Raw genomic sequence first — 23856 nt, forward strand, 5'->3', positions numbered from 1 at the left:
GGAAGCCACAGAGGGACTCCTTCAAGTCATAAATGCAATCGCATACCTCCCTGTTCCAAACTCTACTATAGCTTTTCAGAGCCCTTGGAATAAAGTCTGTGCCGTGCGGCACACCCAGACTACACCCAGTGTGGCCCAAACCCTCCAGCCTCCCCAACTCATCTCCCTACAAGCTCCCTCCTCTCCCCCGGCTCCAGCCACATTAGCTTTCTCACTGTTCCTCCAAAATCCTATACTCTTGCCCACCTCTGGGCAAAATCCTCTGGTGCCCAATGAAATGTCCCTTCTTTGAGTGAGTTTCCCCCACCCTCTGGCCAAGTCAGGTCTTTATATGCTCCTAAGAAGCCCCCCTGGATCGTGCTGGGCATGACTAGGAAGAAATCTCTATCTCTGCCTGGGGGTGCACAGCATGACACATAGGCCACCCCTCATCCCCCTTATAATCATTCACTCAGTCACTCAACAAACATCATTCCTTGCCTTAAATACTTCCTCCACTCTCAGTGAATGCAACCCCTTTCCCCAGACAGCCCCAGGGATGCTGTAGCAACCAAAATGGGGGTTTCTCCCTTTAGCCAACATTTGCTGGTTTATGACTTTAGTTGATTGCTTTTTGGTGCCCATCCCTGTAGATGGCAGGAGACAGGTGGGGATCAGCAGGTATTACTTGGGTGGAAAGGGCTCCAAAGTCCCACCGCTGATGAATACCCCTAAAGTCCAGCCCAGCACATTCTGGGGCCCCTGGTAAGGGGGCAGCCTGGGACAGGGATCCCAACATGGCTCTGGAAGTGTCCACTTGCCAACTCAGGCACCACATACATTGTCCCAGGCTTGGCTTTGGGGCCATCCTCCATCCTGGCTCTGCCATACTGAGTTCCAACACAACTCTTACCCCCATTCAGATGCTTCCCCTGGCTCCCATGCCCCCGAGTTAGCCACCCAAGGGCCTTCCTGCACGATCTGGCACCTTGCACCTCCCCAATCCGTGGCCGAGCCATTTCCTCTGCCTCGGACTCATTTATCCTTCAAGGGCCATCTCCCAGGCACCCTCCTCCAGGAAGCCCTCTCTACCCTTCCCCACTCCTAGAGTATCCAGTATCCAGTATCCCTCCTTACAGCCAAGCCCCGACCTATGGAATGGAATGTCTGTGTCTGGCTCTGTATCCCTAGCCTTTCGGATCACCCAGCACTAGGCAGCATAGCCATAGGATGCCCGGGGAGTGTGGCTTGAGTCACTCTCAGGGGAATGCAGGCCATTTCTGCTTCTGCATCCTGTCCTCCTTCTGAAAGGTCTCCCCTCACCCCTGCATGGCCTAACCACAGCACGAGGGGAGGAGACTCCTCTTTCTCCAACACCCCCCCCCCCCCACTGCATTCTGTTCCAGGAATGCTCACAGTAGACAGACTCCTCCAACCAAACACTTCCCGGCATTTTCTCTGGGTCTGATGCTATGGTCACTCTCCAGCTCATTTTCTCCAAGAGAGGACTTTTCCTTCTTCCAAAAGAGTTAATAGTTTATTAATATTTGATATCTTATATGCTCAGCTGTTTCCAACACATTGAAAGTTTGTTCCCATAATCGCACGAAGCCATCTTGAGTATGCAAATGAAGGCAAGTGATGCTTTCATGAAGGAGATGTATTCTTCCAGGAACAAATACTTAGGGAAAAGACCCACAACCAAAAATCACACCAAGCCACTGCTTGGTATCCAGTAGGTTCCCCATAAACACTAGTCCTTATGATTTACCAGCTGTGTGACCTCAAACAAGTGACTTAACCTCTCTGTGCTTTGATTCCCTGTCTACCAAATGGGACCAATAGTATTCGCACCCAGAGAATAAAATGAGATGATGAAGGGAAGGTACCGGTCCAGCGCCGGGTGCATGGTTAGCTCCAAACGCTATTATTTGTGCCTTGTATCTAACAGTCCCCGTGTAGTGCTCACAGATACTACTCTAAGTGCTTTACAAATATTCAGTCTGCTCAATATCGTGTTTGCCACCGTTCTGTTTGGAAACCAGGGCTGGGGTCATCGGGACAGCGAGGAAGGACGGCAGGCATGAGGGACAGCCTCTGAGGCTTGAGGACCAGCACCCTGTACAGGGCAGTGGCATGGCTCAGGAGGACCAGGGGACCCACCTAGGGGACAGATATGGGACAGCCTACTTTCAAGGTACAGCTTCTGTGTCACCGTGCCCATGGCCACCAGTCAGAAACACAGAGTGAAGCCATTAGGGAGGACCGGGCACCACCATGGCAGGACCATGAACCACCTGCTTACGGGGCTCCTTTCAATGTCACTATGCCTCACCACCCTCCATGAATGCCCGTCTCTTCCCCTACCCACAGTTCCCCTGCCCAGTTAGTACACAGAAACCAGGGCCCTTAAAGGGAGTGCCTAGGCACCCCCATATTTTGGGGGCACCTCTCAGGATCCTCCTGGCTTATCCCTCTTCCTTCAGCCAAAGCAGATCCCCTTTTACCAAGCTTGGGAGATTTTTCTTATAAGATCAAGAGTAAAGAAAGGACTCTATTACCTAAAAGAAAGTACGGATGCTGCTTTCCTAGACCCACTGACCTCCCCCTCCAGCTCGCCCAGGTCCCCTATTTCTCTCTCCACTCTGGGACTCACAGCCACGTACACGCACATGCACACACACGGATCCCTTCCTCCAGGGTTACACACCTGAGGGCCCGTGGCTCGGAGAACTCCTCATAACTGTGCATGGAGTCACTGTAGGATTCCCGGGAACCCAGGGGTGGTGGACGGACGGAATACTGGTGGACTGAGGCATTGGGCTGGGATGTAGTGTAATAAGGTGGTGGGATGCTGTTGCTTGTCTCGCTGCGATAGTCGCTGTCACGATCGTCCACTGCACTGTCAGGGTCATCATCTAGAAGAGAGAGGAGGGGAGGGAAGACAGTGAGGAGGGGAGGGAGAGAAAGCACACCATGGAGGCCAAATGCAGTCTCTCAGACTTCGCAGACTAGGGAGTCTTCACTGGCTGCTAACCCAAAAAGAGGAATCTTTGCCAGAACGAATGAAGGATCTTGGGCCATGTTAATAGAAGTAGAGGCTTTAGGATAAGGGAGGTGAAAACCTTGCTTTGCCAGTCAGACTGGGTTCATAGTCGGGGGTCCAAAGTAGGTCCTACAATATGAGGAAGACAAGGACAAATTGGAGGGTGTCCTTCAGCTCAAATGTGAAAATAGACTTTGCTAAAGTCCAGGCTTTCTGAAAACAAGATGAGTTTTTCCATCAGGCAGTGAGTCACACGAACATTCCAGGGGACGTTTAGAGGGCGATCAGCAGGACAAGGTGGAGTATAAATTTCCTTTAACACTCAGAGATTTCATGGTGTCCGAGAATGCGGATTCTAGATCTGAACTCACGTGTGTCGGAACAAAGAAGCGGCTCTGACAGATACCGTAGCCCTCAAAAAGGATTAGATTCTTAGGTAGGCAAGATCACCACACTCGGGGGTGCCTGGGTGGCTCAGTGGGTTAAAGCCTCTGCCTTCAGCTCAGGTCATGATCTTGCGGTCCTGGAATCAAGCCCCGCATCAGGGAGCCTGCTTCTCCCTTTCCCTCTGCCTGCCTCTCTGCTTACTTGTGACCTCTCTCTCTCTCTCTCTCTCTGTCAAATAAATAAATAAATAAAAATCTTTAAAAAAAAGGGGAAAGAAAAGATCACCACACTCAGAATCTGTCGCTAAAATGCAACAGAGTGGAATTGCTGAACTTCAGGTATTTTATAAGAATTGAAGGACGTTTTCATCTGGTTTGTTTTCCTTGATAAAAAGGGGACAGTATGGAGGGATGTTAGATTGTGGTGGGATTGGAGAGACTCAATTTATTTAGAAAGCAACATGAGGGCCTCCTGGGTGGCTCAGTCACTTAAGTGTCTCTCCCTTGATTTTGGATCAGGTCATGAACTTGGGGTCATGAGATGGAGCCCAGTCTGGCTCCGCGCTCAGTGGGGAGCCTTCGTAAAATTCTTTCCCTCTGCCCCTCCTCGTCCCCACCTGCATGCAGGCACACCTGCGCATGCTCTCTCTCTCCTTCTCTCCATAAAATAAAATAAGATAAAAATAAAATAAATTAGAAAGCAACACTCGAAAAAAAATAGGCTGCGAAAAAAATAAAAATAAAAGTAAATTAAACCCCTGACTGGGTGGCTTATGGCTCTTGTCTGTGGCATTAATTTACTGGTCACATTAGTTGCCAAAGGGGTGGCCTGCCCCTTTTTATCCTTGTAAGGTTTTTTTGCTTATTTACCAGATGTTTGTATGTTTTTCTTGCCTTATTATTTTAACCTTCTAATTTTTTTCCGGCTAATCGTGTCCGTTTCCATATATTTGACAAATAGGTCCATTTTTTAAAATGTGGTAAACTGTTGAAAAAATTAATTTCACCCTTCACGTAGAAAGCTAGTTGGATTCATTCCCAAACCTATTTTGCCTTTTGAGAAAACTTAACTTCATTTTCAGCTAGCAAAGCCAGCCTCCCCGAGGTAATTCTGACTTCCTGATTTCTCAGCTGACTTGGGCCACTGTGACCTACAGGCTCTTTATCCTGTCCCCATCATCTGTGGCCAACCATCTGATTGATGTGTTGTGCGCCACCGGTGCGGCCATTTTAGGCAGAAGCAGATGTGAATTTCCACAGCTCAGATCTGCAGGCATCAGGGTGTCATTGTGAGGCCATGAAACCCAGACAGTCCCCCAAGGGAACTCCGGACAATTTGTCAGTGTCACCAAATTGTTCCTTTGACCAACTCGTTTTCTACCCAATTACCTGGGTAGATAGTCTTAAGCCAAATGGGCATTTTTTCTACCAAACTGTCCTTGACTGAGCCAAGGTGTTTCCAACCAAATTGCATGGGGCTGTGGGCGTGTTCGCCAAGTTATTAATTTTTTTCTGACGAACTGTCTTGTTTTGGGGCAAATTGCTTCCTACTGGATTCATTCTGCTTTCACCCAGACTCTGCTTTTTACCAAATAGTTCTTGTCCAAATTGCCTGATTCCCAATAAGCATTTCCAGCCACTCTGGTTTTAATGAAATGACCCAACTGTCATAATTTTCAGCTTTTGCCAAATTGGTTTCAGCCAAAAATGTGCTTGTGTTTGACTGCATTGTTTGTTTGTGGCAAAGTGTTTGTTAAGAATTCTTGTTTGCCAAATGCCTATTTGGGCCAAAATGGCTTTTGACAAGTTGTTTTGGATCAAAGTATCTGAAAGCAGTTTCCCTGGTCCTAAAGGGAGGGCATAGTGGAAGTTGTCCATTAGGATCTGAGCACCCAGTGGGCAGGGCAGAGGGAAGGAGGTAGATTCATGCTCAGGCTAGAAGACTAGATTTCCCTGGAAGGGGCAGGACATGGGGAAAATGAGTTTATTGCTCAGGAAGTAAATGAACATCGAGTTGCGGGGTGGGGGGGGGGGGGGGGGGGGGTTTTTTTTTCCTTTAACCCGGGGGTAGATCGGGAGAAGATGGGGGGGAACTCTGGAAGCTGAGGTCTCTGGAGGGATAAGTGCCCGGGGGCCCCTGCCCAGCTGCTTCTTCTGAGACCCTCTCACCCTGTACCTACCGCTGCCAAGTGACATTGGGGCCCATTTCCAGGTGGAGGAGGAAGATGGGGAGACAAAAAGAGGAAGGAGTCACAGGAGAGGAGATGACATTATACACGGGGAACAGGGGGAAGGGGTCACAGTGCCTAGCTGGAGACAGGCAGGTCTCTGGTCTAAGGGCCCACTCCTCCCAGCTGAGTCCGCCCACCCCAATAATGGTGCCCACTCCCCACCAAACAGAGCAGGACCCTCAAGACAGACATTCATGTCAAGGGACAGGAGGGCACAGGAAGGGCCTTGTGAGTCCTCAGGCCCCAGTGTGTCCGTCATAGGCTCCCTGCGTCCTCGGTGGTGGGGCGGGGGGGCCTCAGGGTGGCCAAGGCACCCACCTCCCCATGGCCTCCCAGAACATCAAGCTGAGTACTTACTCTGCTGCTCACCCCAGCCAAAATAATTCCAGTTGCCTACAAAGAGAAGGGGCAGAGATAATAAAAGGGAGCAGGCAGAGGGGGGGCATGGGGAGGGGGACTCCCCCATCCTCCTCATTGTCCCCATCTCCTCCTCCCACCCCAGGACCCCGAGCCCCTCCTGCCCTGAGTATCTTCTCAGAATAGCACTTTCACCACTGACATCTGTGACACCTTCGATCATCACCTTGGGAGGAAGGTGGGATTTCCCCATTTTTCACAGAGGCCCTAAGTTCAGCCAGGAAGTAATAAAAGGGGGCATTGTGGCCCAGGGTTTTCCGACTCTGAACTCTGGGGTAAGCACTCCCCACTCTCTCCCTCCCCCTTCTGGAATACAAGGAAAGAAAACACTGAACTGGAAACCTAAACTTTGAAACACCACGGATGGGTGGGTTTTAATCATTCTGCTCATTTTACAGGTGAAGAAACAGGGCTCAGAGAGGTAGAGTGAGCAGCCTGAAGTCACACAGCCTCTGAGGACCAGGGAGAGAACCACATCTTCCCTCATCCCCTCATCCCCAGCACACGGCGTCTTGGAAAAGTGCCTTGGACCGGAATCCTGTCTCCTCTGACGCTTGGCTGCCTCCTCCAAGAAATGGCGGTGACGAAACATTTTCAAGAGAACTTGGAGGTAAGTGCTGGCGGTAGGTCTCCATTCCCAAATTGAACCCAATCCTCAGGTCAGTCCACCTGCCCAGGTGTTTGTTCTTCGTCATCTGCTCCTGCCTCCACTTGCCTGACACTGTCCTTCAGTGACCCCATTCACCAGTGTGGGGGTTAGTAATTTCTTAGGGCAGCGATGACCCCTCCTCAAGTAGGGAAGTCAGAGGACTTTCTCAATAGCTCCCCCAAATTAGTGTGGAAATGGGGCTCCCAACTGCGGTCCCCCAGCCCTTCCACACACCGGGCTCCATCCTTACCCTCCTGGGCATATGGGGTTCGACAATGGATATAGGGGAGACTGTGAGAAGGGATGAAAGGGGGAGGGGGAAGCAGATGGAAAAGGAGAAAGAGGTCGAAAGGCAGGGTCAAAATGTCAGGCGGGCTCTGCCCTGAGACTATATGATTTGTCACTTCCTCCCCACGCCAGGGGACTCAGAGGGCGCTTTTAGGGGACAGACATCTCCTTGGCCCATGCAGAACTGGCCTGGGTGTTTCTGAGTATCCACAGGGCCAAGGAAGATAAACACTCCCAAGAAATTCAGCCTTCGTGGAGAGGCGGTAGTCAGAGGAACGTGACCAACATTGTCCATAGATGCAGAGCAGTGGAAAGAAAAGCAAAGCTGGAGCCCCTCAGACCTTGAGTTCAAATCCTAGCTCTGTCTCCTGCTGGGTGTGTGACCTTGGGCAAGTCACTTCTCCTCTTGGGCCTCTGTTTCTCTATCTAAGAAACAGAGACCTATCTAAGATCTCTATCTAAGAAAATGGACAGAGGAAACAGCCTTCATCCATTGTATGTCTGCCTGTTGTATCTGTGTTAGCAAGATTGTCTATACCACCAGACTGTGGGCTGCTTGGGGGGATGCGGTCTGTGGGGGCCCCAGGAAAGTTTGTCAAATGAGCTATAGGTCCTCATTCAGGATCTGATGAATGGAATTAAAGGGTCTGCAAAGTGTTTTCCAAATCTCTAGTAGGACTCTTGTGCCTTTCCAACAGCTCTCAGAGTGAGGGCAATGTCAAATGCCCTCTTTCAAAGAGAGGGACTCTGCAGATCAGAAAGGGACACCGGCGTGCCTATGACCCTACAGCAAGGCAAGATTCACATCCAAGCCCCAGATCTTTTCTTTCCACTGCACCAGAGCAAATACTGTGTGCTCCTAGGATCCGTTCCTCTGGCCGGGGGTTGGGCGGGGGGGTGGCCTGTTACACAGGACAGCCATGGGTAGCGGAAGGAAGAGGTTTCATTTGATGCCCAGGGAGGAATTGAGAGGTACTTACAACACTGGTTGCTGGGGACAGGGAGAGGCTTGTCTTGTTCATCTTGGAATGAATACTGAGAAGGAGGGAAGGAGAGAGAGTTCCTCTCAGGAGGGGCCAGAAGCCAGATGACCAAGGTGGTCCTCGGCTCTGTTCCATCCTGACTACCCCTGCCTCCCAAATCACTCTGTCTGCAGGAGAAGGATACAGATATCCACAAAAAAAGACAGACGCACGCGCATGCGCGCACGCACACACACACACACACACACACACACACACAGACACTGACACAGAAAGAGTGAGAAACAGGAATAGCAAAAGAAAGAAACACAGATGAGGGAAAGAAAAAAATAGAAGTGGAAGAAAGAGAGAGCAGTGGGGGAAACTGAGTCAAGGAGCAGAAGAAAGATCAGGAGGGATGAGGTTGGACAAAAACTATTTTAATGTGAGGGTTGCCTTTTGGCACTCCACCTCTCACTAAAGAGAGCTCTGGTCTCGCCTGCTTTTTCTTCTCAGCCTTTGCCTTCAAAGGCTGCCTTCTGACCCCCACTGGGTCTTTGCACTGTGATGATACAAAGCCAAGAAGAAGGGGGTTGCCATGGAAGAACAGGGGCACAGAGACCAAACTGGTGGGGGAGAGCTTTGAAAAGCCCAAAAGTATGAACCAAGCAGTTGAGGGGTGTGGGGCAGAGAACGGAGGTGAGGGCTGCTGCGGGGCCCCGTGTCTCCTTGGGGGTATCTGGCAAGGGCAGGACTCCAGCGGATTGAAAGCGTTTCATCATTGGAGGACTGTGTGTTCTATGATGTCCTCCGTGCTTTGAGAAGGCACCAAATGAGGCTCTGATTTTGTCCAGTTAGAGACACAGAGGCAGACAAGTGGAGAGCAAAACAGAGACAGAAAGCAGAGGACGTGGGGAGACAGAGGGAGGGACAGGCACAAGAGGAACAGAGTCCCCCCTCCAATGCTCACCTCATCCTGGTCCCGCATGGCATTAAGCTGCTCCAGCTTCTTGGCCCAGTAGCGCGCCTCCTCCTCGGGGATGTCTGGAAGCAGAGCCCTGGCTGTGAGTCTGGAACCCCTCCCTGCCCCTCCGCCTCCAGCCGGGGCAGCCTGCTGGTCTATGGGCTGGTCTCAAGGGGGTGGAGGAAGAGGAAGGGAAGAAAAGGTGGTGTCCCATTTCCCAGCCCCAGAGCTGCCTTGGGAATGAACGGAAGAGAGAGGGGATGCCTCCTAGCATTCCAAGGGTGGGGAAGCCATGGGTTCTTGGAAAAAGGCTGTGGAGAGAACTGAGCTGCTTCCGAGAGAAGAAGAGAGGCCTCTCTGTGTCTCTGCTGTTTTTCTCTACATGTCTCTTTGTCTCTGTTTGTCTCTCCTTTTATCTCCAGCTCACCCTGCAGTCTAAGACCTCACCAGGGACCAGCCCCGGTCAGTTCAGACCCAAGTCCTATGGATCAAGAAGCATTTGCTGGCCCTTGGTGACCTGGGGGGGCTGTGGTGTGCTCTGCACGTGGCAGGTGCCTGCCCTTCTGACTCGCTGCAACTGGGGACACTCTGTCTTCTGGGGACAGGAAACTTCATCCTCAGAAGGAAGGGCAGTCTTGAACCCACCCAGCCCTGGCCATCCCCCTGGGTCTGGTGAGGGTCCTTTGTCTACCCACCCCACACTCACCTAAAGGCAGCTCGAAGCGGGTGTCAAGGAGGATGCGGTGGAACGTGGGGTCCTTGGTGCCGCAGATCTCACTGTCCGCCATGATGACCTGAGAGTCCAGTGTCAGCCACTCTCCGGGGCCCTCCTGGGGGTTGGGGCGGGGTTACAGTGTCCGAAGTGATGCAGGGTGGAGCAGGGATGTGCTACATGCTGACCAGCAGCCCCCCGACTCTCACAGAAGACGTTCTTCCCCTCATCTCACCCTCACCCCAAGAGCAAGGGTCATGCCCACACGTTACAGGCAAGGAAATTGACGCAGAGAGAAGGTTCCGGTCCAAGGCAACATGGTGGGTCCGAGAAGCCCAGAGGCAGGGACCCAGAGAGAAGGCCCTGTGGGGCCAGGCAGGGGTGGTCCCAAGTTTGCACAGCTATGCCTCATCTGTCATGGGCGTATGTGGCCCTAGTTTCCAGTAAAAGTCCTGATGCCCATCCAGGGGAGAACTCCCCACCGAAAGTGAACAAACCAGTGCTGCGGTCACAGGAGACAGAGCGTGACACACTCACCTCCAGCCTGGAGAGGTCCGGGCAGAGCCAGGGGTGGGGTGGGGTGGGGCTGGGGTATTCAGAGGGAAGTTTCCTGGAGGAGAGGCCATGGGGGCTGAGCTTAGAGGGCAATGGAAGGGATACTTGAAGCCCAGGGAACAGTACATGCGAAGGTTCAGAGGCCATCTTTGGGGCCTACAAGGGGGGGAAGTTGGAGGGGGGCAGGGGAGATGAGGCTGGCAATGTAAGCGAGTGCCATCAAGAAGGCACCCCAAAGGAGATGAGCAGGGATGGCAAGGAGAGGTCTTAGGGTGGTTAAGATCCCGGTGGGCTCGGCATGAAGGGTCTGAGTGGAAGGGGTGAGATGTAAGGCCAGAAGGCGAGGGAGGAGGCCGAGGTTATTGTCTAGTACCTTCAGGACTGGTGTAGCCTTCTCCCAGCACAACGAGCTAATTACCCACAATAACCCTTCTCTTTTCTTCCATAGAAATACATTTTCAGCGGGGCCCAGGGCTGTGCAGCTTAAGACTACATTTCCCAGGCAGCTAAGTGTCCACGTGACGAAGTTCTAGCCAATAGATTGTGAGTGAAGGGCTGTGCGCAGCTTCCAGGTTAGGCCCTTAACGGGGAGGGTGAGCCCCCTCCCTTGCCACCTTTTCTTCCCCTGATGGCAATGCAGATGTAATGGGGATCCTCCAGCAGCCGTCCTGGGCTGCCCAGGGAGAAAGGCAGAGCAACAGGATGGAAGGAGTTCAGACCCTGGTGACTTTGGAACCACCGTCGCAAACGTTGTTGGGGGAGAGAGAGACACGTTCATCTTGTGAAGGCCACTGGCCTCTGGGCCCCTCCAAGGCACTCCCCCCCAGCCCTCGGCCCTCCACTCACTTCGTTGGACTGGCGGATGGTCCGCAGGGGAATCCACACGGTGCCCACCATGGTGTCCCAGATGAGACCCTTGTTCCACACCTCCACTGTCAGCCCCAAATCCAGGCGGTTAATCTCGCTGTGGAGAGAGGGGAGGGGCATGACGGGGTAAGAGTGAGGGAGTAAAGTCTTAGAAAGTTCAGTTCACCTGCCTTAGGACACACAGCCAACTGGAATTCAAACCCAGGCCTGGGTGAGTCCTACCAGGAAGGGAACACAGTGGTTCTTGTTTTACAGAAGGGAAACTGAGGCCAAAGGGTTAAGTTACATGCTCAGGGTATCACAGCAGAACCAGGATTACAAGTTGGGAAGGAAGGAGTGGGGAAATACATCACACATCTCTTGTATCGCCAATTCCCTTGGCCATTCCTTGAGCCCTCAGACCCCGAGAGTACTTGCTAAGTGAGGAAGAGGCTCAGACACCCTCTGTGGCTCCCTATTACTCCACGATGAGGGTATTCAGGATGTCTCCATCCTTCCCAGGGTCATCTCTATTCAATCATAGGGGGACACCCATGAGAACATGAATGATACCATCTCTAGGCACTTTCCTTGCAGGACTCACCCTGAAATACACAGATTTGGGGGAAATCCTTGGTGAATATCTAGCTCACTGGATTTACCAATTTACCAAAGATTTATCTTAATGAATGTTCTCCTGGCATATAGCTGTGACCTGGTCATTCAATAACAAGCTTTCAGGGAGTTGGGGACTACACTGTCTCTTCCCTTCACCTCTTCCCTAGAATTGTAGGGCCAGCTCCTCCCCTCTTTCCCCAAATTCCTCTGTTTCAAGATCCTGACTCTGAGTTCTCTTATGGCCTCCACCGCTGCTCGTCCCCAGCCAAGCACTGCTCAGGAATTTGAGGGCTGTGTGGGTCCAAATCTCAGCTCTGCAGGCTGTGTGACACTGAGCAAGTGGTTGGGCCTTTCTGGTCCTCTGTTTCCTCTTCTGTAAAATGAGGATCAGATTAGCACTCTCCCTCCCAGGGCTGTGGGGAAAACAGATTTAATCAAAGTCTTAGAAGAGGACATAAAATATGTTGTTGGTGATCATCAGAGAAGATGGGAAGTAATATGAGGCCCTGAGTGGCTCCAGGTTGAGGGGAGGGTCCAGGTCTTGAGTTCTTTCAGTTGTTAGGCAAATACTTATTGAGCCACCTGCTGTGTGCCATGCCTTGTCCTTGGCATGGGGGTGGGACTCACAGTGGAGACAGAGACCAACTGGGACCCACCCTCCTAGGGCTCACAGTCCGGAACCAGGAACCAGAAATGTGTCGAGAAATCAGACAAATGACTAAAGTGATATTTGGTGGCTAGGCCTGAAATTACTCTCCAATGGCAGCTTGAGGATGGTGGTCAAGGAGGGCTTCCCTAAGGAGGTGACTCAGTGGAGATTCGAAGGTCGAGAAGGACCCTGCTGGAGGGAGGGGGAAGGAGAGAAGAGCAAGCGAAAAGGTCCTGGATGGGAAAAAGCTGGACATGTCGGGGGAATGGTCCAGAGGTGGAGGTGGCTGGGGCAGGTGAGCCAGGAGTGATGGAGGGAGGTACTGGCAGGTCAGAGGGGGCAGACCTGGAAAGAGGGTGTTGTGGATAGGAGTATGGGTTTTGTTCTGAGGTTCACAAGCCATGAGCCACCGGCAAGTTTAGAGAGTGACAGGATGTGATTTGCAGTTTTAAAAATATCCCCCTGGCTGCCTGGAGGAGAACAGATTGCTGGGAGGCAGGAGGCGGGCAGCAGCAGGAGGCCAGGGGCGGAGGCCGGCGGGCAGCAGGGACTTGGCTGGTGGCCATGGAGATAAAGGGAAGCAACTGGATTTAGGAAGGGCTTTGGAGGCAATGCTAATGGCTGGACATGGGGCTGAGGGAGGAGGGAGTGGAGTCCCAGACGACATGCAAGTGTCCGGCTCTGCTCTGTGGGACCAGCGAGGGGCCAGGCCATGCTAGCCCGGTCACTGCAGACTCACAACATGAAATCCTGCTCCCAGCTGGGTTGGCTGCCCCGCACAGCGATGGTCGTGCTCTTGACATTCTGCACCTTCAGGGTCACGTACGTGTTGAATTTCTCTGTGGTGGTGAGAGTGGAGGTCAACACAGGGGTTCGGGGACCCCCTGTGCCCATTCTTGAGCTCTAGATGACCCTGCTGTGATCCTCCAGGGTCTCCGTGTATTTGGGGCCTCAGTCCAATAACGAGGTGAAATAGACTGAGCTGTTTCTGTGCTTAAACCCCAGAGTCCCTCCCCGCCAGTCCCGCAGAGCCCAGGGAAGGGTCTTGGTGAGGGACATGTGGAATTTTGGGATGCCTAATCTTGCTGCTTAGAAATTACTGGGTACAATAGCTTTGGGGTTTTAGCTGGGAAGACTGAGGCCCCAGATAGTAGAACAAAATTGGTAGTAGGAAACTCACTTCACTTCTCTGAGCCTCACTTTTCCCACCTGTAGACAGATCTAAGTATCCCCACCCTGTCTCTTAGGGTCCTGGGAAGGGCCCCTGACTCAAGGTGAACACCACCTCCTTTGGATTCTCCAGGAGATGGCTGGGGCGACTTCGGGATTGCAGGCCAAGTCTGACACTCTGTGATGCTCAGCAGACATGCAGCCCAAGACCCCTATCACTGGCTCAGACCCCCTCCGCTATCTCTCCAAGACACGGACAGACAACACAGGACAGGGCAGGAATAGAGGCCACTTACCTTGAGCACCATCAAACTTGGCTTTTTTGACTGTGGAGAGAGACAAAGAAAGGGAAGGGAGATGGGTAGAGAGTAGGGAGAAGAGAGAGACAGAGACACAGAGAGACACACCAAAATAGAAATGTAACAAGAGAGACAGAGAGGAGAGAGACACAGAAAGAGCGAGCCAAAGAGGAAGGGCAAAGATAGACAGCAAAAGAGACAGATCAAGAGACCAAACAGAAGACAGAAACAAAAGCAAGATCAAGAGATGAGATCAGAGACAGAGACAAAGAGACAAGGAGACAAAGAGAAACAGGAAGGAGAGGAGGGAGGCAGGGATGAGAGGGAGAGAAAGAAGCCATCAGACGGATGAGTACAGGCAGACCTAGGGGTTGAAGGAAATTTGGATCCTGGGCGTAATTCCTGTCCCTCATCCCTCCCCATCAAACCCATGCAAAGCTCCCCCACCTCCAGCTGTGCCTTTACCCACAATTGAACAGGATTCAAAAGAAGGAGCTGAGCAGAGAATAAGAGGGGCCTCCCACAGGAAGCCCTCCAGGATTGCAGCAGAGAAAGAACAGTTGGGGAAGGAGAGAGGGATAGAGAGAGGAGAAAGACAATCTCCAATGACCCCCTCCACTTGTCAGGCTAGTGAGACTTCTCCAATTATCCAGCTCAGTCTGTCCTACCAAATGCTCCAGGGGTTTGAGGTCTAATATTTAAAGGGGACTGGGCAAGATGGAACAGAAGTGTCCAGAGAGTTGGCTCCAGAGTGCCCACATAGCTTGTCCAGCCCAAGTTGTTTATGAAAGGTGAAACCCAAATATACATCAGGGTCCCATGTGGTCTAGTCTCTTTACGTTTCGCATCAACTCACAGTGACTTGAAGCAATTCCACTCTTTACTGGCTTTTCTCACAGGATATTAAACTTACTTTCAACATCTCTCGTACCCTGCAGTTGCCCCCAGCATCCTTCTCTACCATTCACTCTGTCTCCACTCAAAACCAGCTCCCAAACTGAGCTCTTTCCCCCTGCTTTCTACAGTTCTGCTTTTCTCCTTTTCAATGAACATTTTTGATTGTGTAGGCAGTACAGGCACATTTTACAAAATCCATGGCATACAATGAGAATAAGGCTCTTTTCTACCCCAGTCCTCACGATCCCATCTGGTGCAATCCGTGTTACTAGGTTCTTGTAGTGCTAGAGAGAGACAGTCTCTGATTCGGCGATTGTGTGCGTGTGTACATTATTTTATTTTCTACATAAATGGCAGCATGCTACACCCTCTATAGAAACTTTCTGTTTCTCAGTGCATCTTGAAGAGTATGTGCAGTAAGTTGAAGGATAAATTCCTAGAAACAAAATTGTGTTTCTATTTTTTCTTTTCTTTTGAGAGTCAAGTTCAGCCCTTTTCTGGGAAAATGCCATGGTCTCCCATCTTGGGTTCATATCTCTGTCCTCATCACTTGAGTTTCTGTCTTGCAAAAGCACCCGAATGAAACCAGAGAAGAGAGAATTGCCATCAAGGGTGAGGGACGTGGAGTAGTTCTAAACACTTGCCATAAATACTGTTTGTTCCTGTTGTAGACAGACGGAGTACGTGTCTGGTGGGCGGGGGGGCGGGGGGGGGAATTGTAGCTCAGAAGTACTAAGTGAGCTCCCTAGAGTTGCAGAGCAAGAGAGAGAATGATTATCTTCCTATGCCAATGCCAGCCCTCCAAGAAAACCGAAACTTTAAATGCAAATGGGTTGTGCATTGTACTTATCACACCTGGGTTTGGGTTTGGGAGGTTAGAGTGCAGACAAAGCCCTTGACTGGACATTGGGAGCAATGAGCACCATTTCAGCACGGAGTCAGGTGGATCCAGGTTCAGCTTACAGTGCTGTGTGAACCTGGGAAAGTGAATCCCCCTCTCTCCACCTCCATCTCTCTCTCCGTCTCTCTCTTTCTGTTTTTCTAGATCTGGCCTTCTCTCTGTTTTTTTTTTTTTTTTTTTTTATCTTTGTGTCTCTGTCTCCCTTTCTCCCACACCCCTAAATTAGTCATCGTGTGCTGTCTTTCTTACCTCCTCATTCAAGGCACATAACTTCACATGTAAAGGCCCCTCTCCTGAAGATATGCTCAGCTTCTGTCCCACTGGCCCCCTCTCATACCCTCAGCCTCACTCAGCCTATAGGGAGCTCAACTTCCTGCCTCTCACCCCTGGGGCTGAGCGAAGCTCAGGGACACTTAGGAATATACCTAGCAGGAGCTACAGACCTCCCTTCTAGGGGAGCTCCTGCTTGCAGACCTGGCGACTGTGGAGCTGGGAGTGGGGATGATGCAGAGGCAGGGGCAGGGCAGGGAAGAAGAATGGTGAAAGAGACACAGACAGGCTGAGAAAGGCACGCACACATGGAGGGATCAACATGGGGAAAGAAAGAGAAGCAGAGAGGAGGGGTTAGACAACAAGTCATGAGAGTCAGAGACAGAGACTCAGAGACACAGAAAAAGAGGGACACACAGACGTCCACCAGGGAGGGCCAGCAAAAAGAAGAGGCAGAGTTGGAATGGAAGGGTTGGAGGGAGAGATGAGGGGCTGATTGTTGTCTAGCCAGGCCTGGCCTGGGCCCGGGCCTGCAGCTCCTGCTCTGTATCCTTTTTTTACAGACCAGGGGCAGGGCTCAGAGAGGAGGCTGATCATCTAAGGTCTGTCCTCCATCCTCTCTTCCTGGTGGGGGATGGAATGTCTCTGTTTCCCTCCTCTTGGTTCTGTTTCTCTTCCTTTCCTTCTCCATCTGTCTCTGTCTCTTTCGTCCCCCACTCCCTCAGATTACCCACTTTCCTCCTCCTTAAGCTTCAGTGGGCCAGAGGGTAGTGAGCTCAGTTGGGGCCCACCGGCAGTGGGGTGATATTGGGGGGTGCTCTACCTGAGGCCAGGCTCCGGCTCCCAGGCTCCTTCAGTGAGTCCAGAATGAAGACCTCAATATGTGTTCATCACTAGGAACTCAGAGGGAGGAGGGGAAAACTCAGAAAGAAATTAGGAATCAAGAAAGGGGCTCAGAGTGGAGAGGAGCATTCAGAGGGGATATGGGGTTTGGGGCAGGGGGTGCAGGAGAGAGGACTAAGGAAGAAAGCTCCAGAGCTGGAGGAAGGTCTTGGTGGGGGAGGGGACGCAGGAAGGCAGAGGAGCAAATGTCATCAGAGGTGGGGCTCAGAGGAGGAGGGGACTCAGGCAGGGGCTGGTGGGGCTCTGAAAAGGGACCAAGTCCATCTCCTTCCGTCTTTCCAGGCAGTAAATGGTCCGAGTCACTGTCGCCTTCACCACCACAGGCATCACATCTCTGCCCTGCCACTTTCCCCCTGCTTACTGGCGCTGCTGGAACTCGAGCTGGAGCCGAGCTGCAGTATCGGGGTCACCGGGGCGGAAGCACCACCCCTCTCCTGCCGGCTCCTGGTCACACGCACAAGGCTATTTATAAAGTGGGCACAGAGGGCGTGGGCGATGTGACAGCTGGGAGTGGCGGGTGGAGGAGGTGCCCACTGCCCTCCCCTCTGACAGGCCAGCGGGAGACACTTCCTCACCACTGTCAGCAGCCTGCATGGCCCTTGGGGGCCCCATCAGCCCTGACTGATTAATGTGATTACATAGGCAGATGCTGGCCAGGGCAGAATCAGTGGCAGTGGGAGCTGGGGCTCAGGCTGGAGACTCCCATAGGTTCTGCCAGGCTCTGGGACTCTGTTTCTGCATCTGGAAAATGGAGCGAAGTAGGGCCTTCTCCCCCTTCCTCTTCCTCCCATATCCCTTCTCTTCCTGCTCCCCTTTCTTTTTCATCATTATTAGAATTGGGCTTATTATACTGTCATAACCAATATTTTTATAATTACCGTTACCAATATCATTACTATCTGTATTATTTGGTGGGGTTCTAAGTGAGCGGGTCCAGATGAACCTGGATTCTAATTGAGACAAATTGCAGTCTTTGGGCACCTCCTCCATGACCTTCCAGGCTTGGAGTGGGGGCAGGTGAAGAGTAGATGCCAACCATCAAGGGAAGTGCCTGAAATCCCCTCTTTGGGACATGCTTACTGGGTGTCAGAAGACACTACAAGATGGAGAAAGAGGGAGGAAAGAATTCAGAATTCAGAAATCTATTTTAAGATGTTTGGTGGTTTTATATGTGATGTTGATGGCCTACATGAGCCTTGTGGTAAGGACACTGGCCCCACTGGCTTTCAACTGGGAGAGAGGGCTTTCACCCTCCATTGACAGAAATAAGCCGGAGCCCGACAGAAGACTTCGGTGTGAAACATAAACACACCAAGAACCTTAGCAGGGATTTCTGTCTGTATTTTTGCCAGGGGATGCCACTTAGAACTAAGCCTGACATATAGTAGGTGCTCATTAAATTGTGTTCAATGAAGTAATGACAGAATTTCCTCCTCCAGCAGCCCTGTCCTAGGATCAGCCCCATCGGCACAGGCGGGCGCTGTCCATGGTGTGGAGGGCGCTATTCCTGCTCTGTCCACGGTGCTGAATCCCTGTCCCTGCCCAATTACCTCCAATGAACTTGGACGTCTTTTTACATCCTGTATACTACTGAGCCCTCCTCAGGCCTGAGAACGCAGTGAGCTCTCAGGAAATGTCCTACACCCACGGAAAGCTTTTAGTCCCCATTAATAAAAACACCATCATCGATTTTTCCTGTCATCGGCTCACACTTACAGACCCTTTCCACAGATGAGGCATTGTGCCAAAGGCTCTGCGTGTCTCATATCACCGGAGTTCTAGCAAACCTAGGCAGTGGGTACTATTCATGTGTCCATTCTACAGATGGGCACACTGAGGAATGAGGAGGATAAAGGGCTTGCCAGGAAGTGGTGGTTTTAGGGATTTGAACCCAGGCCTGGTGGACTAGGGATGTCCTGATTGGCACCTCACAGAGGAACCCCATTGTATGTGGGAAAAAAGTGAGGTACAAGTTAGGGAAGGGGCTAAGATTGCACTCCTGAAGATGAATCAGAGCCAACCCTGGAGAGTATCTTATGAGTACAGTGAGAGCAAAGACCCAGATACAAACTCCCCCAGCTACATGGTATCAGAAACAAGGTAGCCAGGAGCAGAGGGGTTTATGGAGACTTCCTGGGAGAGGAGCAGAGGAAGACCCACAATGAATCAGGGAGAAATGAAACATCTCTTTATTGAGTGGTTGAAGGAAGAAGGTGATCCCAGGACAGATTCTCATCCCATGAAAGGGATTTGGCTTCCCTTCCTCCAAGAAGAGGCTCAACTTTCACTCCCAAACCCCAGTAGGCTGTGGACTCAGACAGCTACATTTCTGGCTCTGTGGCACTAAGCAAGTTGTTGAACCTCCCTGAGGCTTGGTTTGCCTCATCTGTAAAGTGGGTTTCTGTGAGGATTAGAGAAAGCAGTGGGCAAAAAGTCTTCAACACCATACTTGTAGAAAGCCAGATAAATGGGGCTTGTTGTTGATATTATTAGTTTATGAATTTGCTAATTGTATGCAATATTTATTCATGAAATATTTATGGAGCCTTTGAAAACATTGAGTGGCCTGGCAAAATGTTGTAAGGTACATAAGAAGCTCTAGACCTGAATACTCATGACCATGATTTTGAATGTGCTGTTCCCTCCACCTAGAGCACCATTTCCCTTCTGCTTAGCTCCCCCTCATCTTCGGAAACCCAGGCAAATGGATGTTGGGGGGCGGAGGCTGCAGGTAAAGACAGGCTTCTGCAAGGAAGAGAGCCCAGGATACCACCTTCCGTGGCTCCCTCAGCCCTTCCCTGTTCCTCCCACTCTGACTCCACCAGCATGAGGCCAGAATAGTGCTGGGTCTCCAGGAACAGTGCCTGGCATAGAGTAAGTGCTCAGCTAATGCTTGCTGATTAAATAAATGAATAAATTCATGAAGGAAGCAGGTGGTACTTGGCATTTGCAGCCTCAGGACTCTACCAAGCCCTAGCAAGTGGATTGTGGGGGGGAGGGGAACATTGGGACTCCACAAAGATAAAGAAATGAGAGGGGGCAGAGGCAAGACTTATATTAGGTGTTGTCCTATGTCCTGCTTTCAGGTATGTATGTAAGAGTTGGCATGTGTGTATGTTTGCATGTGTATCTGTTAGTGTTACCAGGGCAGGCAGGTGTGTATATATGTACATATGTGCATGGAAGGACATGTGCTTACTTGTACCATCTGAATGCAAGTGATGATCTGTACATATGTGTCAGGGAGTACAGTGTGACTGTATGTGGGACATGCTAGTATGTGTGAGTTTAGGTATATGAGGACTTACAGGTGATAATGTCAATTAGAAACATATATTGTGTGTGTATGGATGTGTGTGTTATACAGTTGTATATGGAATATACAATATGGAATGTGTATTTGTTTACTTTTGTGTACTCACCAGCATTCACCTGCTGGAAGGGGCTGCTTTGAATGTCCAGGCAAGTGTCTTCATGCGTGTACACATGTAGCCTTGGCATGTGCTTATGTGTACACATGTGTGTTTCTTGAGATTGGGGTCCTAACAGGTATACCTAGGTATGTGCCTGTATGTCAGGGTATGAGTGGATCTTTATGTGACATGGATATTGTGACCGTGCATCAAGCATGTTCAGATAGACACATGTCTGTGTACATGCATGTGGACACACTTGCCTTTATTTCAGGGGCCATGTCTATGTGGCAGAGTGGCTGTGTCCCATGTACATGTGTGTGTTCACACACACACACATGAATGTGCACATGTGTCCATAAGTGTGCATTCACAGGCATGTGGTCTTCATGGAGCTTTGATGGATCCTGGGCATTACTGTCGACACAGACTGTCTGTGTATGAGCGTTTCAATGCATGTGTGTACAGGTGTGGGCAAACATGAGTGGACCTCTGGTTGGAGATATAGGAATTTCCTCATCTCCAAGGATGAACTCAGACCCAGGGAAAGCCCTCCCAGCCCAGCTCCACTGCTCCCCTTCCCCCCTCTCCCCTCCCATTCAACCCTTCATCCCCCTGGCCTCCCCACTCTGGGCATCACTCCCCCCAGTATTTCACCCTGTCTCCATTTATCCTGGTCTCCCCCTCTGCCTCTCCCTTTCTCTCTCAGTGTTATTCCACCCACCATACATCTCAGGGCTTTACTTCCCACCCCACCCATACATAGCCCTGCCCCTCCCACCAACACCCCTTCACTCTGCTGGTGATTCCCTTCCTGTAAGTTCCACAGAATCATCCAACATAATTCTTCCCCCAGGCCTCTGTTTCTGGAAGCCTCACCCTTCTTACTGCTCCCCGCCTCACACCACCTCCGCAGTCCAGCCTCCAGTTTGCGTCAGAGTTAATGGTGAGATTCCCGCCCCCCCCCCCCCACCACCCCCCCTCGCCACACACACACACACACACACACAACTAGGCAAACCTTCTCACGGAACCCAACTTGGAGGATGTGTGGCAGGGTAGGGTGGGGGTGGGAGGAGCAGAGAAGAGAATCAGCCAGGAACACTCACATTGACCCCCTCCTCCAGTACCAGATGCTGCCCCCCACCTCCTGGCCCCCACTTTTAGGCAACTTAGAGGAGGGGAAGAGGCCAATAGGGGTTTTGGACATTCACCTTTGACTTCCTTTAGGCCTAGCCCCTGGCAGTTCCAGGGGATCCTCTGCACCTTCCCACTCCCTTAACTCCTTAGGTCAGGGGGTAGTTGGCTTTTTATCTATGGGCCTTTCTGTCACCATCAGATACAGTTGGGGAAGAGCTCCGAGAAAGCAGGTCCCTGCCCCTTTAAGAACACCCGCATCCACGCCTGCCCAGCCCCGCGGGACAGCACTCTGGAAGTCGCCGCGCGGCAGGGAGCGGGCGGGGCAGGGTTTGTGAATGGAGCGACAGAGGGGGAGGGGAGGAGGAGGAGGGGCGGCGGGGGCGGTTCCCAGATCTGGGCCTGTTCACTGGGGTCCAGGCGGAAGCCGGTGTTCAGCTGTCTGTCTCTTTCTCTCTCACATATACAGCACAATCCCTGCTGCCTAAGGTCTCTCGAAGACTGACATCTCAGGCCTGGCCAACACATTTCTTCCCTGACCTCAGCCTTCTTGGAGGGAGTAGGTGTGAGTGAGGGGGGTGGACCCCAGTCCTTGAAACTCAAGGTTGAGACCTCTATAAGACTTGAGCCCCTGTTCGTCATAACCACCGCCGCCCAAGGTCTCCCAGAGCCCGAGTTCTTAGCAAGAATGCTCAGGACACACGAGTCCTGACAGGCTGGGTCTGCCCCCACCCCAGAAGTCCGGGGCAACGATCATGTCTCTCCTGTGTCTCTCTCCCCCACCCCAAACCCAACGCAGAGCGTGGGCCTGGGCGTGGGCCTCGGTGCAGATGGCGTTCGGGCCCCAAAATAGCTCCACCCCACCTCTCCCTACCTCGCTTCGGCGCAAAGTGGGTGAGGTGAGGATGCTGGGAGGGGTGCAGACCTGCACTGCACCCTCGAGGGGTCGGCTCCCTATGGAGAAGGCCCGTTACACGTTTTGCATTTCGGAGTGCTGGAGGGGGTGGGGAGTGGGGAGGCCCTCAGGCGATTCCCCCAGCCCCAACTCGGGAGTCCAAAGAGTTAAAGCGAAAAGCGCCCCCAGACCCTAGTCACAACCCTCCTAGGACGTAGGGAAGGGTGTTCCCCAGCCCCTTCCCAGGACTCTTTACACCCAAGGCTGGGAGGGAGATTCCTAGAGCTCACCGTTGTCTTGATAGTTAAACCCCCTTACCCAAATCTTACATGCTCAGGTCTTGGAGACCCCTCTCTCTGCACTCCTTTTCGAATTCTGAGGCTAGTTCACGTTCCTGAGGACCCACAGCCAGTTCACTGCACAGGACTCCTTCCAAGTACCTTACATGATTCATTCGAACTACCCAGCCCAGCCCCTTCCACACCTAATGACCTGGTCTACACAGATACCCCTGTCCAGATTAGGGAGTCAGATAGAGCCCCAGGTCCCTGCTGGCGTCCACAAGGGCCTCCGCATTCAGCCACGTCCGTACGACCCCCAGCAGTGGCCACCAGGACCCCCTGAGAACGCAGCTACATCTGCACGGATCACCCCCTCAGGCGCCCTGATGTGTCTACAAGGGCTGGCTCCCCTCTCAAAAGTCCAGCCGCGTGTACTCGAGTCACCCCGTCCGAAATCCAGCCGCATCCACACGGACCCCGAGCCCCGTCCGTGTCCAGACGGGTCCCCAGCCCCGCAGCCTTGCCTCCTACCTCCAACGCAAAGTAGAGACATGTCTCCGAGGTCGCCGGCGGGCCGGCTCTGTTAGGTAGAGCTTAGCGGCCACTGGGCTAGGGCATGGCCGGGGCTGCAGCCCGCGCTCAGCTCACGCCGGGGCCCGGCCTGTGCCGCCGGCCATCTTGGTTCAGCACCGGGGGTGCGGACAGCTCCTGACGTGGTGCTGATGTGGGGCTGGCGGGCGGAGCCCAGGGACGCCTGATGGGGCGGGGGCGCTGCAGGCTTGGGGGAGCTTTAAAGGGCCGGAGCCGGGTGAGGGTTCCCCGCCCCCAGGGCTTCCCTACCAGAGGGACAGAGAGCAGTCCCACTCAGGTTCCCTAATGGTTCTGCGTGTTTTCATCTCCCGTGGAATCGCTCTGTGGGTTCTCTGGCTCTCTCTTGAGTTCTTTGCTGTCTCTCCGCTTTCCCTCTATTCTGCTGTCTCTATGTCTGTGTCTCTCATTGCCTGTTTCTCTATCTCTTTCTCTCCCTGTGTCTCTCTGTTCCTCTTTTTGTCTCCTTGTCTCTTTTGGTCATCTGTCTCCCTCTGAGCCTCTCTCTGTCCAGTCTGTGTCTTTGCCACTCCCTGTCTAGGTCTCCTTCTGAGTATCTGTTTCACTCTTTAAGCCACTCAGCCTGTGGATTTTTGCACACGTTCAGACTGGATCTCATCCTTCACTCCCTTGTGTAACTGGCAAACTCCTATTCATCCATCAATACCCTGTTTGAACATCCCTTCTTCCAGGAAGACTTCCCTGACTTCCCCACGCGGACCCTACCCTCTGAAATTCCTCAGCCACCAACTCTTCCCCTGACTCAGCCCTCACTCCAACACATCTCTGCTCTCCAGGGC

At 52.2% G+C, this 23856-nt stretch overlaps 1 protein-coding gene across 3 annotated transcripts in view; it reads right to left on the bottom strand.

The window, feature by feature from the left end:
- UNC13A (unc-13 homolog A) overlaps positions 1-23171 on the bottom strand; it is a 62909-nt gene extending 39738 nt beyond the window's left edge. For all 3 annotated transcript variants that reach the window (XM_059389383.1, XM_059389382.1, XM_059389381.1), the window contains exons 1-9: positions 23000-23171; positions 13769-13798; positions 13042-13141; positions 11036-11153; positions 9629-9752; positions 8929-9002; positions 7977-8031; positions 6000-6035; positions 2690-2897 (exon numbers count right to left, since the gene is read on the bottom strand). In XM_059389383.1, coding sequence (XP_059245366.1) covers positions 2690-2897; positions 6000-6035; positions 7977-8031; positions 8929-9002; positions 9629-9752; positions 11036-11153; positions 13042-13141; positions 13769-13798; positions 23000-23021 — 767 coding nt within the window. In that variant the 5' untranslated portion in view covers positions 23022-23171. The remainder of the gene's footprint in view (positions 1-2689; positions 2898-5999; positions 6036-7976; positions 8032-8928; positions 9003-9628; positions 9753-11035; positions 11154-13041; positions 13142-13768; positions 13799-22999) is intronic.
- Positions 23172-23856: the final 685 nt, after the last annotated feature.

Source organism: Mustela nigripes, chromosome 2 (genome assembly GCF_022355385.1).
Source record: "Mustela nigripes isolate SB6536 chromosome 2, MUSNIG.SB6536, whole genome shotgun sequence".
Taxonomy (NCBI): domain Eukaryota; kingdom Metazoa; phylum Chordata; class Mammalia; order Carnivora; family Mustelidae; genus Mustela; species Mustela nigripes.